The following is a 19,553-nucleotide window of genomic DNA, read 5'->3' on the forward strand; positions in this document are numbered from 1 at the left end:
TCTCAGAACAAAAAAACATTTTTTTTTTGGGAGAAAAAAGTCAGAATTCTGACTTTAATCTCACAATTCTGACTTTTTTCTCAGAACAAAAAAACATTTTTTTTTTGGGAGAAAAAAAATCAGAATTCTGACTTTAATCTCAGAATTCTGACTTTAATCTCAGAATTCTGACTTTTTACTCAGAAATACCGGTAACTGTAGAACCAGCTTCACTGCGATTTACACATTGCAGTAGGCAACAATGGAGGACGTGAGTGCATTTCTGCGCGCCAGAGGGGTCCAAGAGGAAACCATAATAAGTCATTTTACAACCATCTGCAATGTGTAAATCGCAGTGAAGCTGGTTCTACAGTTACCGGTATTTCTGACTTTTTTCTCCCAAATAAAATGTTTTTTTTTTGTTCTGAGAAAAAAGTCAGAATTCTGACTTTAATCTCAGAATTCTGACTTTAATCTCAGAATTCTGAGATTAAAGTCAGAATTCTGACTTTTTTTCTCCCAAAAAAAACATTTTTTTTTTGTTCTGATAAAAAAGTCAGAATTCTGAGATAAAAGTCAGAATTCTGAGATTAAAGTCAGAATTCTGACTTTTTTTTTTTTTCAAATCCTCACAATTTTTTTTTTTATGTGGCCCTAATCCTCTTCCGTACATATTCATTCAAGTTTGGAATGATTGTTGCCTTTTTTCTACCAGAGAGCAATGACAAGTTTACAGCATGTTATTTTTAAAATAACATGCTGTACCACATTCAAAACAAATGTGAATTTCAGCTGATGTATTTGTTACTAGATTTCCTAAAATCTCAAATATTGTTATTTGTATTTGCCTCAGAAATCGAGCATTGAACCCTTTTTTTCAAAAAAGGTAGACCTCAGGTCTTGTTCATTTTAACCTAGTTATGCAGAAATATGATCAAAAGAAGAGAACAACCCAAAACAAGCTTCACTGATAATCTCATAAAAGCCAACCATGAGTAGTTCATCTTTAATCTTGTTCAGATTTCCGTACAGTAAATGAAAAATAATAACACTTTTTTTAGGCAAACAGACATGTTGAATACTGTTATGCTGTGTTCGTTATTCTCGCGTCCAGGAGAGAAGCTTTAAAAGGAGAGTAAATGGAGTCTCTGAGAAGGTTCAAATGGTTACTTTAATTAAAAATATGGCGCGGTAAAGTTACAAACAGGATATTGTTCAGTCCGAAAAACAGCTGTGTTCTGGCTCTCGTGAGCGAAGGAAAGAGAGCCCGAACCCCTCTGGTCTAGCTTTTATATATCCTCTGCTGGCTCCTCCCTGCGGGCCGGCTCTCCACGTTTTAATGTCCGTTGTTACGTTAAACAGAGGATTCAGACATTGTACATTCAATATATACTTAAACACGCCTCTTCTCCTCATATTCTCTTTCATCACTTTTCCTTTAACACATTCTAAACGCTGTAATCAATACTCTAAAAAATACAGAAATTACTTCACGGCTGGTTTGGTTTCCGGTCGTTCCGGATGTTGTCACATGCTACCCACATCTGTAAACAATAACGTATTCAAATAAACTGTACCTTCATTTAATATTCAACAATAATAATATCTCGACGTCTATAGTTGTAGTGTTGAAATCAGTAGGTTTCGGTGTGCAACACTCCGTGTCATATCGCTACTAAATTCACCTCTATAGTAAATGGTATATTAGCCACTTGCTAAATGCTAACCGGAGATGAAGGATTTTCAGAATAAAAGCTTAACAACTGGTTGTGCACAAGAACTTCTGGTTTTTCAGTATAAAACAGCATTTAAACTGACGGTATATTTAAGGTACTTTATGCCATTAAAAACATTGATTTTAATTTCTAACAATACATACATACTGAAATTATCCTCAAAGTGCTGTAATCTGGAGCTATTTATGTAGCTCCCGTTTTGCCCTTTGTTCCGGCTTGGCAGGAGCTGGATGACTTTCACACTTGTCCTTTCCGGCCCACACGGCTGCTGAGTTTTCACAGAGCTCGAGCAGTGAAAAATTGAAAATGATCTCTTTGATTTCCGACTGGTCTTCCAGGCCAGCCGTAAATGATGGTTATGATTACCTTCAAAGTGGGTTGTTTCCGGTAGTTATTTTCCATTTTTGCTGGAAATTGAAAATAAAGTGATGAATAGAGCCCTCATGTTCATTTTAAATATAGAAGGCAATGTGAGTCTCTGTAATATAATGGAAAGGTTTGCATAAACCAATCATAGTGTATCTATATTTTTCTTTTTTGTGACTCTTTAAACTAGTTTTTCCTTTGGTTCCTCATATTATTTACACAAACACAGTATCATGACATTAAACAGGGCACAATATACTGTATACAGCAGATGCCTTTGTAATCAGGTTTATTTAGAAGTGAAAGTAAACATGCAACCATGGTTATTTATCATGCACACAAACATTGAAACATACATACTATACAAACTTCATGTATGCATACCCACGGACATAAAGGGAATTTAAAGAATCTGACTATATAGAGCACTTAATTCATCTGATGTATATTGTTAGTAATGACATCAACGTTTTTATTGGCTCACCAGACAAATTAGCCTTTGATAGAAACCCTACATGCAACATTAACACATAAATAAATACTCACATTGTATCATGTAATCCACTGTGACTGCCAGGAGCCTCTACTCTGGACCCTGAGATGTGCGGCCGTTACAAACTCTTGGTGATGGTGAAGGACATGGCTGGGAAGACGAATGCTTTCTTCACCAACGGGATCGTTACGGTGGAGGTGACGGGAAACACTTGGGCCTCGCCCGACCCGGTACGACTTCAGGAGAACCTCCCGGGCCCCTACCCCATCCCCATCTCACAGGTGAGGCCGCAGAGACATGACCAACATGTGTTCACTCTGAAACACTAATCCACCACTTTGACACGTAAAGTGTTTTACCCATCCACATTCGTCTACATTAAAACCACTTTTACTTATTTGATCTTGTCCACGCTTCATGCAAACAACTTGGTGTGTTAAAGTGCTGACTTTATTGTTTTTGCAGGTCCAAGTGTTGTATCGTATTACCATAAAACATACTTTGTCAATAGCCTGGGCCCAGTAAAGTGGCATCGTATTGCCAGTTGCTGTTTTTAGTGGCTCATTGGTCCTCCTAAGTGACCAAACACTGAATTATTGATGCTGTTCAAATGCCATGGATCCTTTCAGCCTAGCTCCTGACCGAGTCCCTTTAACTCCCATAATTACTCACGCTCCCACCCACCACCACTCTGAGGGGTATTCTACAAACCTAACAGCTTAAAGGCAAAATTCACCCTATAAATAGACTTCACATAATCATAATTAACAGGTCAGTATAAATATGTTAGTATTTAATGTAATCTAGAGACACATTTGACACCTGATAAAAGCCATTCAATGGGCTTATAACAGCCAAAAAAGGTAATGTAAAATATCTTGAAATCTGCTTAAACTAAATGATTGACCATAAACAACAATGAATAAATAAGCAGCTTTTTTAAATCATCAATCAACAATTTAAGTCATTTCCCAACGTTCTGGTTCCAGCCTGTCAGTTGTGACACCTTGCTCCTTTTGCTAAATCATTCACATCACTTTAAAGTTGACATCTTTGCACTTTGAGGTACTAATAAGTTGAAACAAGCCATATTACGGCATCATTACGTTATTACTTTCTTGCGATGTATAGAGCAGATTAATCATTGAGAGTAATTTGCCAGATATTTGATTATGACAATGGTTGTTAATTGCAGCCTTACTTGCCAATGAAGGTTGTTAAGAGTACACGTTTTGATACTGAATAATAGAAAAGCTACAAGAGTAACCATGGTGATTTCACAAAGGCCCATTGTCAGATCAAAAGACGGAAATCCTGTTCTCAAGTAACATTTTGATGTAGTCACTACTGAAAAACACATTCTTAAGCCCACTCACTATTTCATTGTGGAATGACAAACATCTATATTTCAATCAGTGTTCTAATTTCATCTTAAAGGAGATGTTTAATTCATATTCAAGTTTCCACATTACTGCAGCACCATAATATACATTCTGTTTAAAGATTTCCCTCAGGTTTTCCTAACATATGTCAGTCCCTGGTCTTGTCTGACCTTTTGTATTTTTATAAAATAAGCCATATCAGCTACATGTCTATAAATAACCCAAAAGCCCTCAGTGTTTTGTGACACGTGTAGAAAACAAATGGCTCACAGTGGCCGTTACCCTTTGTGAGGACACAAAATAAACTTCATTCATTCACTACAGAGAACTGTGGAAACAAAGAGGATTGTAAGAGCTGAATGTGATGCTAAATTAAAAGCATTGTGTCGGTTTTGAAAGTCGCTTTGGGCAGTACAGTAGGTATATCACATACCTCCCCCTCCTCCTGTTTTCTCCCACCTCCCCCACACTCGCCCTCAGCCTCTCATCTCTCCTGTTTGAACAGCCCCTTCCACCCACTGAAAACGTGTGGATTCACACGTGTGGGCACATTTGATTTGTTTCGTTTTCTGTCATAGTTTTCAAAGAACAGTTTTAATCGACAATATCATATTTCGGTCTCAACGGTTTAATATCTAACAAATATCCTAGCACACAGCTTGGTGACTTCGAATAATCCTTTTTTTTTTATCATTTATATGTCTTCAAATAGCATCTGTCTGTCTTTATGTAAATTAGTTTATGTGAACATATTTAACTGAGCAGGTTCCCTTACTGTATCCACTTACATTTCTAATGAAAAATGTGTTAAGAGAGTGAGAAATACATCCTCGTTTCTTCCATTACTCATACATGAAAACCGTTTAGTTACATCCTGAATAAATCACTAAACTGGATTAGTTAAACAGGGATGTTTACTAGGGGGAAGCCACATCCCGCCCCCGCTGAGTGATCGTCCTGCGGTGCTCAGTAGGAGGTAGGACTAACCGCTGTTGTGACACACACACAGACATAGTCATGTTCAAGGGCCCACTCTATGGACCCCCCCCCCCCCCCCCCCTGATTGTGTCAGATAAATGGAGCAGTCATATTCTGCAACAAATGTTGTCTTTTTCTTGCTGTTTCATCGTCCATGGTGTGGCGACAGATGCTTAAAGAAAATCTGATGCGTAGCTTCATGTTTCTCTGCCATCATCTCTTTCTGTGTGAACTACAGCCATACAATGTTGTTGAGATTGATGTTGCGATCAATTTCACCCATTCTGCAATCAAATCAAATTAGGCTGTAGCTAATTTTAAATATTAAATCCAGACATCTGTTATCTGTACTTTTACGTCACGGGGGCTATTGAGGTTAATTGAAATCTGCTATCTATTTCATATTACTGATTGCCTGCCTAAAACTTTGACTATTTAATCCAATCAGCAGGACTACTTCAACTCAGTAATGTAATCTATTGAGACTTTGGAGTGGAGGAGAGCCTGTGAATGAATGAGTTAAGCACAATTGACAGTTTTCACAGTCAAATCAAATCTGATTTTTTTGTTGCAGAATTGGTTTGAGCCCCACTAGACCTTTGTCATGGCCCCATATCAGTGTTAAAAATGTAAAATATACTTCAATGTGTTGCTTCAGCTAAAATAAGTCATTAAAAGGGATCACATTTTTTCTTTTAATAACACCAAAGTCTAAGGTTCTATGATCAAATGTTAATGTTAACCTTTGATCAACACACGTTTTTATATTGCTCCATATCTGCTGTTGTGTAAAAAATAAAATGCAAATGTATTCGCTATCTTAATTTAAGGTATTAATAAGGTAATAATAGGTCACTGTTTTGTTAACAACTTGTTTATGCTGCCCTCAAGAGGACAACAAAAACAGTGTTTGCTTTTAACCACAGACAACTCTTTCTTTCTGTCTCAATAATGCTTTTGTCCTGACCTCCAGCCAACGTTAACGTTCACTGTTATTATTGGTGATCTTACAAGCGTCAAAATGCCTCTGTTCCCTCCAAGAAATTCAGTATTTATCATGTCAGTATTTCACATCATATTTAGTGATGTTCTCAAGCTAGTAGAGTAAGTCTTACAAAAACCTTTATAATTTTTCAGTCTATGGTATCATATTGCAATTGATATTTAGAATTAAATTATAAACGACATATAAAGGCAGCAAAGCCTTACATTTGAGAGGCTGCAAATGTTTTGATTTAAACTATTATCAAAACAGTTGCAGATTTCAATTTGTTTACATCTACAAAATATTCCAGCTGTGATATTTTAGTATTTCCTGATATTGTGTTTAATGCAGGACATTGCATAATTTGCTGTTCTTCAGCAGCTGATAACTCCTGTTATAGAAGAACACACGCAGACAAGAGGCGCTCTTGACGCAGCTCAACAATCGGGGGAGACAGAACGTGCTCTGCAAACTCAAGCACTGGCGGAGGCAAAACAGATGACTTCATAGATGTTTTGTTCAGATCTTATACAGAGCAGTCACTGATCATTAATCAGTTCTTTAAACATATCTCTTCAAAGTTCTGAGCTCTAGAAACACACCATAACAGCGAGAGGCAGCCAGCTGTGTGAATCGTCTTTATGTATACAGAAGCACAGTGTTTGGGCAGCTATCTCCAAAACAAGGGAGGAGTGTGTGACAGGGAGTTGAGGAGATACACATGCCCTGGGTGTGCATCAGCTGTGCTGGGACCGGGCCCCTCTCCTTCTTGGGTGCTGTCTGATGGCTACCAGGGCCCTTTCAGCCCCGCTGCACAGCCCTCTGTCAGGGGCTGTAAAGCAGAGTGGAAAATCCCCTTCAGCGCGCATAGTTAGTTTTGGCTGTGCTCTCTGTTCCACATCATTGTCAGTGCATTTGGTTGGCTCCTTATCGTGTAAACAAATGTAGCTTAGCTTTGTACTTATACATCATGCAGGCCTGAATAGCTTTTTAGGCTTATATTGCATGACACATTTCCTGTTGCACTCAAATGAAAGACAAACCCATACATTGTCATTGTTAAAACAAAATAGGCAATATAATGTTTCCAGATTTCTATATGTCAAAATGTATTGAGAGAACTTTTAGTTTAGTATGTGTGCGCCTATGTGTTTGTTTATGTAGGTCAAATGGAGTGGAAGTCAGGCAGAGTACAGTCTGGAGGGGGAGTTTCCAGAGATGCTCTTCACCATCAGCAGAGAAGGAGTCATTTATCTCAACGCCCCTCTGGACAGGGAGACACAAGACCAGGTCTGTATGAGTGCAAGCTAAACATCTCCAGCACTAATAATAAATGTCAGTTTATAATGTCAGTGTTTAAAGCGTCAAAACATTATGACTAAATGTGCTACACTGTTTCTTTAAGACAGACAGAAGCAGATCTATTGCTATGTTTGAACTATGTTATGTTGTGTTTGTTTCATTTCAGCTTTGCTTTCATTTGTATGTAAACCTTGCAATATTTTCTTGTCTTCACAAGATCCACTTTAAGTCACAAATTCACACATTATCTGTTTTTTAAGGATTCTGTGATATTCATATGGATCTTGACAGTGAATTTCATAATGCTGTAGTAGAATAACTAAATGTAGTAGTAGAAGTAATGGCCTAAAATACTGTATACAATATATGTTGTTCAGAAAAGATTTAATGTTTTCTCTCAGTTGATTTCATAAAAAGAGGGGCCTGGTACAAATTAGTCTAACAAGCACTGAGCAGAAAAGAGTAGAAATAAATGAAACTACCCAAAACCATACAATCAAAGCTATGTTCCTTCCTCCCTTATTTTGTCATGAAAACAAATATAAAACTGTATATATATAAAACACTTTATTTAATATCTTCTTAACTTTAATTTTCTGCAAATAAAATCATCATTTTTTTCATTTGCTCATGAAAGATTTACATGGCACACTTGACAGTATATTTTGGCCCAAATGCTCAAGTGGCCAATTACCAACCACATCACTGGATGTAAAACGTGTTTAAAAACGTGTTATAAATTTGCATCATAAGTATTCTGTAGTGTTACTTAATAGAAAGGTGCGGAAAACCTCATCTTTTTCATGATTGATCATCTGTAGACATGTTGAAGAGTCACTAAAAGCCAAACTTCTCTTTTCTGAATACAGCTCCATCAGTCTGTATCGTGATGGTGCACTTCTGATGGATTCTTTTCACAGTGTCGGTTTTGTGCTCCCACCTGCCCTAGTTGCAGAATGATGAATGTAGAGATGCACGTTTTTCTCTTTTCAATCCATCTATTTTATTTACCAGCTTTACCCCTTTTGCAGGATCCTAATCGCTCCTGCAGTAGGCCTACAATTGGAAGCATCCTTCATCGTTCTACTGCAGGGCCACTTTATCTTTTTCTCTACCTACTGCAGAGACAAACAATGTGTTTCTCTTTTTGTCCGGTCAGTTCCAGATCAGCATCGTGGTTGAGCGTCCAGATGGCAGAGAGATTGCAAAGCCTGTGGAGTTGAGGGTGATGGTGGGCGACGCCAATGATAACAGACCCACTTTTCCACAGGCACAGTACCACACTGTGGTCAAGGAACTGGCTGCTCGAGGTAATTGACAGCCTATATTATATATATTTTGTATTATATATATTTTAGATATTAAAAAAAAAAAAAAAAAAAAAATACTACAGATAAACTATATTTACTCAAAAACCTCAACCCTAGCAGTTCTCTCATAAAACCTTCGGACAATTAGATGTCAAGTCTGAATGACGTAAAGCCCCTCAAGGGAATGTCCAAAATATTTAAGGGTTGGAGAGCATGTTTTTTTCCCTTTAAATAATTGTTTTCTAAATTGTTGATGAGATCATTTTAAAACAATGCTACAGTATGAGACACTTAAAAAAAATCTTTAATCTATATTGGGAGTAATTATTCATAGCAAGGTAGAGGGAACATTGGGTTGAAGGGACTTTGCTGTGATAAAGATGTGAGAGGGCCAGATAGATTTTATGAGAGCAGTTTGGGATTTTTGCCAGGAAAGGCACCCGGGGGAAAGCACCCTCACTCACCCCGGTGATGCTTTAAAACACTTGATTCTTGGAAATTAATTATCAAGGACAATCTGTTATACCTAACCTGATGTAATTACTGTGTGAGGATTAATTGAGCAAGCTATTGTTTTATCCTTCCTCGCCCTTATTCTCACTCACTGCTCTCTGTGACTGGATTTCTTGGCAGAGGGATATACATTTTTTGTTCTTGGGTTTCAAATAATTCACACTGTATTTTTTCCCAGGGACAGAGATCCTGACAGTGCAGGCAGCCGATAATGACGATCCCAAGACGGATAACGTGCGGATCTTCTACCGTTTAGTCGGACAAATTCCAGAGAGTCCTCGAGCCCTCTTCAGAGTGGACCGTGACTCGGGGGTCATCTCTGTGCAGGCAGACAGTATGGAGGGCACAGCCCCTCAGTACACCCTCACCATCACTGCTGAGGATGCCAAAGGTGACTTTAGATTGATCCAAAAATGCAGCCTTCCTCATGTTGGGATTTTTCGTTTAACAACCCTGCTAAGTCTCACAAAATAGGGAACACGCCCTTTTAAATTTGACTTGCCTTTTACATTTTATTTGCTGGGATTTCCCCTTGGCAGAGGTCTGTGTCTCTGATAACTTCTACTTTTTATTGATTTCTAGGAAAAAAGGCATTCGACTTTCTATTGAAAAATACAATCTATTAAGAAACACATTACGTAATGGACATAAAGTTGGATAGATTACAATATAGATTAAACTTGCATACATAGTATTTTTAAATGCTAAAATGCTAAAATATTCTTTATTTGTTGTTCTAACTTTATTATCTAGTTTGCCCAATACAAATAAAAAAATAAAACCATTTTATTTATTCAACAAAGCAAACAAAAATGGTTGAAAGGTACAATACCCTATTTCTCCTATTTCCTCCTACTGTGCTTGTATTGCGTAGACAAATATAGACATGTGCTCTTAACAGGTGCATTAGTTGTGCTTTGGTTATTCTCTCTCAAAACAAATGAGAAAATCTAATTTGTAGAAGAGAGCTACATTTAATATTTCCGTATGAATTTAGTGCATTCCTTAAAAAGACTTTGCAAGGCCAAGTTTCCAATCACCATCCCTGTTATTCAAGTCGCAATTGCAGACTGCACAGCCAATCACAATTTCATCCAAATGTCAGTCAAAATAAAGAAATAGTTTTCAATAAAACTGCAAACTCAACAATCAAGGTGGGACAAGAGAGAAAAGAAAGCAGTGATAAAGAACCAAATTAAAAAGCCTTTACTGTACCGGAGGGTAACATAATGTATAACTATTTACCAGTGCATGTACATTGTGCTCTGGGGTGACGGATAATGTGGTCTGCATTACTCATGATTGTTGTGATGGAGGCAGGATGGAGGAAGGATGATGTTCTTGCTGTTCCTTCACTATGTTATTTGCATGATGGGCTGACCCTGAGTCACTAACAGAAGCTGTGATGATTTCCCTGGCAGGTCTTAACAGTTCGTGCACTTTGGTGGTGACGGTACAGGATGAGAACAACAACCCACCAGTCTTCTCCCAACATGAGGTACGAGCACATGTTTACACCTGTTTACACACACTAAAGCAACTGTGTTCTCAGGTCATGATGAATAATACTTTTTGATGAAAAGGCAGGCCAAACATCACAGGCCATCGTAAGTGGCTGTTAGACTGCAGACTCTTAATCTGCTCTGCAGGTCACTGATCTAATTTTCCTGGCGGGAAACTAGATATGCTCTCTAATCTTAGGCTTATAGCGATGGCCCCATGTTATTGATGGGAGTTTTATTCAGTTCTTTGTACTCAAAGTGGACTGTGTTCTCGGAGTTTAATCTGGGAAAGCTTTCTTTGGCGAGTACTTTCCACTTTTTTATTTATAGTCTAATAAATTAAATGGATAGACATGGAATGTATGTCCTCACAGCTATTCAAATCACATAAATGTCTGCATCAGCTGTTCTTTTATAAGAGCCCCCTTACTGGATATAATGTACACAAGAGAGTTAAAGTGGCGCTCCTTCTAAAATATATTTATACAAATTCTGCACGCTTTAAAGGTGGCTGTATACAAGTAACTTTTAGTGTTTAAGATGAAATGAGAAAGGGGTTTCCTTTATTTTGTTGCAGCTGCATGGTCTGAAAAAAGAGTTCTAAACAAAGGCGGTTACAAGAAATCCCTTCACTTTTCACCCATGTGCATCATAACAGAAGAGAAAGGAGTTTTCTGAGTTGGGAGTTACGTGGGAGACCCATCATGCTGTGATAATAGGGAACCATCCTCTGGCTGTATTCTCTGTCAGGCCACTGAATAGGCTGCACAGACATTATTAGTTGTGAAGGAACATTTTATTTTGAGCAGGGAAGGAAGTGGCTGTCTTTAAATGTATCAGCGGAAATTGTCTGTAGAGCTTTGGCTTGAATAACCAGGCCAATAACAGGAGAAACATTGAATACAGATGTGGATAAACGATTGTGCCATATCACTTTTATAACATCTGTTGTTATGGTGAACTCTTTATGTCCTTACTCTATCCAATTAGCACTTAAGTATCTTAACCAAACGTTTTTCAAGCGTTGCTGAAAGCTCATTTTCCTGCCATGAGCACTTGATCATATAATGGCCACACACACACACACACACACACACACACACACACACACACACACACACACACACACACACACACACACACACACACACACACACACACACACACACACACACACACACACACACACACACACACACACACACACACACACACACACACACACACACACACACACACACACACACACACACACACACACACACACACACACACACACACACACACACACACACACACACACACAGGAAAATGCTCTTGGGCAGGTCACGCCTGAGAAGAGCAGCTTTTTCCGTGGCGATGGGGAGGCAGCACTGTGGGGGAATGTGGGAGGTGAGTGGTGACAGGGCTGGGGTCAGCGACCCTGTGAATGGGGCAGCTAGATCAGAGGCAAGGCTGCTTCACTAGAGGACATCTGAGAGAGCTGATTGTATGGCTGTCTGAACACACAGAGGTGTGTGAATAAAGGTTAGCTAACACTAAGAGGGCAAGAAGGAGCAAACATACACTCACATGTATACACACAGACTGTCACAACAGCGGGAGAATTGAAAAGTGGACAGTCAGCCAGATGTTCAACTGCAAGAACAGCTGCTATGATATACATATTGAATTAATTTTGATTCATATTTAGTTCAGCTGTTAATGCAGAGCCATTTGAAAATATAGTGTATTGGTCAGCTTTACATGACCCTGCCTCCAGGATATATCTTAGGAATGTTTTTACATTTGAGAGACTTTTGCTAAATATGTGTGTATGTAAAATATAATCTTCTATTCTCTCATTATAAATTATTTGATTAACAAATCATAATCACTAGTGTGCCTAAATTCCAGTATTGGTCAGTCACTTTAAGAATACAGTCATGTTTTAAAGATAGATTATTACAAAAAAAATCAAACTGCGGTATTATAAATTGTGATAATAGCAGAATGCCATTTTTCTTAAGAAAAATGTTCTAATACACAATACAAAAATCACCACAAACTACTTGTTGCACTTTTTGAGGGGGGAAGTTTTACTTGAGCTAAAATATGAGAAGAGAATTTCTAAAAAGGTTACATTTTATTATAATTGATTACTATTGTATACATTTGCACCCTAAGGGCATTTCTAGAGGAGTGTCTCATATGAATGATTGCTGCTGGGTAATGTAATTTTTCCATCTCCTTTCCATCAGTATGGGCCCTTCCACATCCCAGAGGACGCTCTGGTGGGCACCACAGTAACAGCTGTGCTGGCCGGGGATGCAGATGTTCGAGGAGGAGACAGCTGGCAGGTGGACTACCGTTTAGAGTCCGGTAATGAGGAGGAGGTCTTTACATTTGTGACAGACAAGCAGACCAATGAAGTCTCACTGATCCTTTCAAAGGTAAACAACACACATCATGCTGTGACCTTGTAACACCATTTGAGGGCAATATTGATAACTGTCCTCATACAAAGAGTTCTCTAATCTCCAAATTAAACTGATGTGGTTTTTGTCTTTATCTTGTATATATTGTATGTATGAGGGAGTGCACACACATTTCTCCTTTCAGAAACACATTGAAATGTCAAGGACAACGTTTGGCGTGATGGCTTGTGCAGTGATGAAATAGCAGTCATATATAGATCATAGCAGTTTTTTAAGAACAAGGATTTAATATCAAAGTTTGTCCATGTGGCACTTACAGAACGTTTGGATGAAAAATATTCTAATACTTCCGTCTGACATGCCTTAATTAAAAAGAGTCCAGATGACAGTCATATTTTAGCCCAATAATCTCTGCTGGTGGTCTGCTCTCAGTAAGTGGGCCAGGCAGGAGCCAGTCAATTATTTTCAACCTCTCAGTGGGAGAGACAAATGTGATTGAACTGTGAGCGGCAGACGCTCTGCTGAGATAAAACAGGAGATGTCTAAAAGCTAAAAATGGATGATGTATATCTTGAGATTCGAACACAAGGACAGTTGTTTTTAGAGAAATTGATCAATTCTGTCTGTTTGAGTTTGTGTTTAAAGCTATTGTATTGATCTTGTTACATATCATTGTAACTAGCTTTGTGTCGAGGGATACTGTTGTTTAATTAGCTGTCTTTAACAACATATAGCTTAAATTGTTCACTTGTAAAGCTCCAATGGATTAAATTGCACTTGAAAAAAAATCTTTAACTCATTGTGTTACAATGTGAGGTCAGCGCCAGAGGGCAGATCTATTCATTATTTGAAAATAACACTGTTCACAGCCCATGTAAATAATTAGATTGTGTGAGCAGACACTAATAGCAGTTTACCACACAGGCTAGAAGCTGCCGTTTGTCTTAAATATATAATGAACCAAGGGATGGGAGAGGAATCAAATTAAGAGGAGGAGAACAAGAAATACTAGACATTACATTGAAATAACCACCCTTTATATAACAAAAAAAACAAGATCAAATATAGTTTGAAGTTAACTAGAGCTTTTTATTGCAGTTCAGTTAATCGTGGTAATCATGTAACGTTAATTAATTTAAAGTTAACACCAAAACAATCCTTAAAGTAAGTAAGTAAGTAAGTAAAGTGTATTTCTAAAGCGCTTTTCACAGAAAAAGTGCTTGACAAAACAATAAGACATCCATATAGTACAATGATCAATGAACCCACATGTTAAGAAGTCATTAAAGCACCAGAGCATAATTTAAGACACAATAAAAACACAATAAAACAAAACTTACAAATGAAATTTAAAACAAACAAAAATAAAAACATAGTATTAAATAGAATAAGATCAAGCACACCGGTTACCCAAACAGGAATGTCTTTAAAATAGTTTTAAAAGAGTCAACAGACTCAACAACATTGACAACTCGACAACAGAGCAGGCAGAGCATTCCATAATTTAGGAGCCACTGCTGCGAACGCTCGATCACTGCGGGTCTTAAGGTGGGTACGTGGGACAGACAGTACATTTTGCCTGTGAGACCTGAGTGGGCGGGCTGATGTATAAGGGTGAATTAAGTCCGCCACATAAGCAGGAGTCTGACCGTGCAAAGCTCTGTAGGTGAGAGTGAGGATTTTGAACTTACCTATAAACTACAGGGAGCCAGTGAAGGGATCTGAGTATCGGGGTAATGTGGGACCATTTGTTTGACCGGGAGAGAAGTCTTGCAGCTGCATTCTGGACTGACTGCAGACGACCAAGGGCAGACAAGGTGAGAGAGGAGAACAACGCGTTGCAGTAATCAATGCGAGATGAAATAAATGCATGGATAATAATTTCTAGGTCGGGTGTTGAAACTACAGATCTCAGTTTGCTAATATTTCGTAGGTGGAAGAAACATGATCTCGTCAGTTGCTTAACATGGGTATCAAACGTTGCGGATTGGTCAAATATTACCCTTAAGTTGCGTAGTTTGGAGTTGGCAGCAGAGGAATAAGGTCCAAGACTTTTCAGAATCAAGGGCGTAATCATTTCTGGTGCAACAACCAGAACCTCCGTCTTATCAGCATTGAGTTGTAAGAAGTTATCTGCCGTCCAGTCCTTAATGGCGCTAGGACATTCTAAGAGTCTTGATATCCTAAAAGCCTCACTGTTACGGTGTGTGTAGGAAGCAGGACCCAAATGCAGATTAAAGTGACAAAAAACTCCTTTATTTCAAGGCTATACTATTAAATAAAGACTAAACAGAACACTCACCGAGGAACACGCCATATCACAAGACGAACCGACAAAGACAGAAAAACCAGAACTTAAATACACACAAGACTAACCATACAAACAAGACACAGGTGAGGAGGGAGGAGAAAACACAGGGACACCAGGTGAACACAATCGGGTAAATTAGACACACCAGAGAAACTAACGACAGGGAACCACAGACAGATCTAAACAAGACAAAACACAACGCAGACAGAAAACCAAAGACAGATCTAGACAAGACAAAACACAACACAGACAGATCGTGACATTACCCCCCCCTCAAGGGACGGATCCCAGACGTCCCAAAACAGTCCAATAAACGTCCAAAAAACAAAACAAACAAAGTCCAGCAGGGCGGGTGGAGGTGGACCGGAGGAGGGACACAAAACTAGGGCCTCCAGGGTGGGTGGAGGGGGACCGGAGGACGGGTTTGGGCTGACAACCCAGGAGCACAGCAGAGGACCCGGAAGAGATCTCGGACGGACGGCCCGGAGGCAAGGCAGAGACCATGGAGGGGGTCTCGGGCGGACGGCCCGGGGGCAAGGCAGAGTCCATGGAGGGGTTCTCGGGCGGACGGCCCGGGGGCAAGGCAGAGTCTATGGAGGGGCGAAGGCCACAGCGGGCGAACTCAGGGGGCCGAGCATGAGGGCAAAGACAAGACAGCTCCGGAGGCCGGACAGGAAGGCGCTGACGGGACAGCTCCGGAGGCCGGGCAGGAAGGCGCTGACGGGACAGCTCCGGAGGCCAGGCAGGACCCGGTGTCGGCCGGACAGGAACCAGAGCCGGTGGGACAGACTTCGGCAGGATCCCCCACGGTAGAGGACCAGGAGTTGGCAGGACCCCCGGCGAGACAGGTAACGGCGGGACCTCCAACGGAACAAGACATGGGATTGGCAGGACTCTCAGCGGGTCCTCCAACGGAACAGGACATAGGGTTGGCAGGACCCCCGGCAGAAGAGTCGTCGGCGGGACCCCCAACGGGACAGGACACAGGGTTGGCAGGACCCCCGGCAGGAGAGTAGTCGACGGGACCTCCAACGGCACAGGACATAGGGTTGGCAGGACCCCCGGCAGAAGAGTAGACGGCGGGGCCTCCAACGGCACAGGACACAGGGTTGGCAGGACCCCCAACGGAACCACCAACGGACCAGGACATTGGGTAGGGACTCGAGAGGGAACTCGAGAGGAGACTCGAGAGGGAACTCGAGGGGGAAACTGAGAGGTGGCTTGAGAGGGAACTCGAGAGGAGACTCGAGAGGTGGCTTGAGAGGGAACTCGAGAGGAGAATCGAGAGGTGGCTTGAGAGGGAACTCGAGAGGAGACTCCAGAGGTGACTTGAGAGGGGACTGGAGAAGAAACTCGAGAGGGGACTCGAGAGGTGACTCGAGAGGGAACTCGGGAGGTGACTCGAGAGGGAACTCGGGAGGTGACTCGAGAGGGAACTCGGGAGGTGACTCGAGAGGGAACTCGAGAGGAGACTCGAGAGGTGTCTTGAAAGGGGTCTCGAGAGGGGACTTGAGAGGGAACTGGAGAGGAGACTTGAGAGATGACTCGAGAGGGAACTGGAGAGGGGACTGGAGAGGGAACTCGAGAGGGGACTTGAGAGATGACTGGAGAGGGAACTCGAGAGGGGACTCGGGTAGGAACTTGAGAGGAGACTCGAGAGGGGACCTGAGAGGGGACTCGAGAGGGGACTCGACAGGGGACCTGAGAGGGGACCTGAGAGGGGACTTGAGAGGGAACTTGAGAGGGGACTTGTGTCGGTCGGTACGCCGACAGGACACGGGGAGCTGGCGTCGGCTGGAGAGCCAACAGGAGACGAGGTGCTGGAGTCGGCCGGTACGCCGACAGGACACGGGGGGCTGGCGTCGGCCGGAGAACCAGTCCTGGAGCCGAAACTGGAGTTGGGACCATGGCTACTGGGGCCGGTACTGAAGCCGGAACCATGGCTGCTGGGGCCGGAGCCATGGCTGCTGGGGCCAGGACTGGGGATGGGACCATGGCTGTGTGGGCCGGTTCTGTAGCAGGGACCATGGCTGCATGGGCCGGTTCTGGAGCCGGAACCATGGCTGTGGGGACCGGTTCTGGAGCCGGAACCATTGCTGCTGGGCCCGGTACTGGGGCCGGAACCATGGTTGCTGGGACCAGAACCATGGCCGCTGGGGCCAGAACTGGGACCGGAATCATGGCTCTTGGGGCTCGGGCTGCTAGCCTGGACTTGCGACTCCTTCTCTTAGAAGCCGCCTGAAGGCTCCGTGGACCTCCAAAAGCCAGACGAGTTCCAGAAAACGACTCCTGGACAGGAGCAGGAACTGGGGCAGAAGCATGGGTTGACTCCAGACGGAACACACCGAGACGTTTGTAGTCAGCAGGCTGGAAATCACACACCCAGAGGAAGTTCAAAATCCAGCCAGGTAAGAATTTCACCAAGTCTGGTTTCTCCATAGCCAACCGGTGCGCCTCTACCAGAGCGGCCTCCTTCTGCAGAACACTGGACGCTCCCTTCCACCAATCATAGCAGCAAGCCAAATAAAAGGAAACATTTTGTAGTTCCACCTCAAATGGATCATCTGCTGGGTCCATTTCTAGGTCGGTTCGTACTGTTACGGTGTGTGTAGGAAGCAGGACCCAAATGCAGATTAAAGTGACAAAAAACTCCTTTATTTCAAGGCTATACTATTAAATAAAGACTAAACAGAACACTCACCGAGGAACAAGCCATATCACAAGACGAACCGACAAAGACAGACAGAAAAACCAGAACTTAAATACACACAAGACTAATCATACAAACAAGACACAGGTGAGGAAGGAGGAGAAAACACAGGGACACCAGGTGAACACAATCGGGTAAATTAGACACACCAGGGAAACTGACAGGGAACCACAGACAGATCTAAACAAGACAAAACACAACGCAGACAGAAAATCAAAGACAGATCTAGACAAGACACAACGCAGACAGAAAACCAAAGACAGATCTAGACAAGACAAAACACAACACAGACAGATCGTGACACTCACTAGGTTTGAATGAAATGTGGAGCTGGATATCATCCATATCATAAGTGATATGTAATGTTAAAACTATTTATGATCTGTCCTAAGGGTAGCAAATATAGGGAGAATAACAGAGGCCCCAAGACCGAGCCCTGCGGGACACCACAGGACAGTGGAGAGGAGTCTGACACAAAGTCTCCAATCGAGACGGTGAAACTTCTATCAGCAAGATATGATGCAAACCAGTCTAATGCTATGCCAGATATGCCCACCCAGTCATGTAACCTCTTGATCAGGATATGGTGGTCTACAGTGTCAAACGCCGAACTTAGGTCAAGAAGTACTAACACAGAGCAATCGCCCACATCAGAAGCCATCAGGATGTCGTTAGAAACCCTCAGGTGAGCCGTTTCAGTGGAGTGTTTTTTCTGAAAACCTGACTGGAACTTATCGTAAATATTGTGCCTCTCCAGTGCAGCAGTGAGTTGGTTGGCCACGACCTTCTCTAGAACTTTTGAGAGAAAGAGTAGTTTAGATATAGGCCTGTAGTTCACGGGCAAGGCTGGATCTAAGTTAGTTTTCTTTAATATGGGCTGAATAGTGGCATGCTTAAAATGGGAAGAGACACATCCTGTAGACAAGGAAGTATTAATAATAGTTGATACAGCACTGCAAATGGTTGGTAAAACTTTTAAAAATAATAGGTGGGGTAGGTAAGTTTGAGAAACCGGCTCGAGATACACTTTTTGTTATATTCCATGGAATGCTCTTAACATCCCGATAGCAATGAATATCTTAAGTGCTTTGACAAAAATCCATTAAAAAATGTCATCTGTGGAAGCCGTAGTACTGTAAAAAGCACGACCAATAATTTTAGCCGGCCCAGTTAAAATAACTGGATGGCCTACCTGCCTGTCAGCCTTCCATCTGTGCACACACTTATCTTGTGCCCTCATTGGTCATGTGCACGTTCGTGTGTGTTCCCAGCTAGAAATGTTTGGTTCTAAAAACATTCTGAGAATGTTACATTCATTGTTCTAGGAATGTTTTCAGCGGGAAGTTTTCTTTTGGTTCCCAGAACGTTCTTCTGAAAGGTAGGATAACGTTCTCTAAAAACATTCTTAAAATGTTTGGTGATAACATTGTTAGAACATTATGCCCTACTATTTTTAAAACGTTTTCAGCAGAAGCTTTTATTTTGGTTCCCAGAATGTTCTTCTGAAAGGTAGGATAATATCCTAATAACAACGAATGGTAACAAACATTTCTAGCTGGGAACTCACAC

The 19,553-nt window shown here is 41.4% G+C and overlaps 1 protein-coding gene across 1 annotated transcript in view; it reads left to right on the top strand.

Annotated features, from left to right (window-relative positions):
• The window catches only part of cdh16 (cadherin 16, KSP-cadherin), a 31,569-nt gene that overhangs the window by 3,812 nt on the left and 8,204 nt on the right, over window positions 1-19,553 (top strand). The window contains exons 7-12 of the mRNA XM_034218664.1: window positions 2,659-2,855; window positions 7,084-7,209; window positions 8,381-8,531; window positions 9,223-9,435; window positions 10,466-10,542; window positions 12,787-12,978. Of these exons, the coding sequence (XP_034074555.1) occupies window positions 2,659-2,855; window positions 7,084-7,209; window positions 8,381-8,531; window positions 9,223-9,435; window positions 10,466-10,542; window positions 12,787-12,978 (956 nt within the window). The remainder of the gene's footprint in view (window positions 1-2,658; window positions 2,856-7,083; window positions 7,210-8,380; window positions 8,532-9,222; window positions 9,436-10,465; window positions 10,543-12,786; window positions 12,979-19,553) is intronic.

The sequence above is a fragment of the Gymnodraco acuticeps genome, unplaced genomic scaffold (genome assembly GCF_902827175.1).
Source record: "Gymnodraco acuticeps unplaced genomic scaffold, fGymAcu1.1, whole genome shotgun sequence".
NCBI classification, from domain to species: domain Eukaryota; kingdom Metazoa; phylum Chordata; class Actinopteri; order Perciformes; family Bathydraconidae; genus Gymnodraco; species Gymnodraco acuticeps.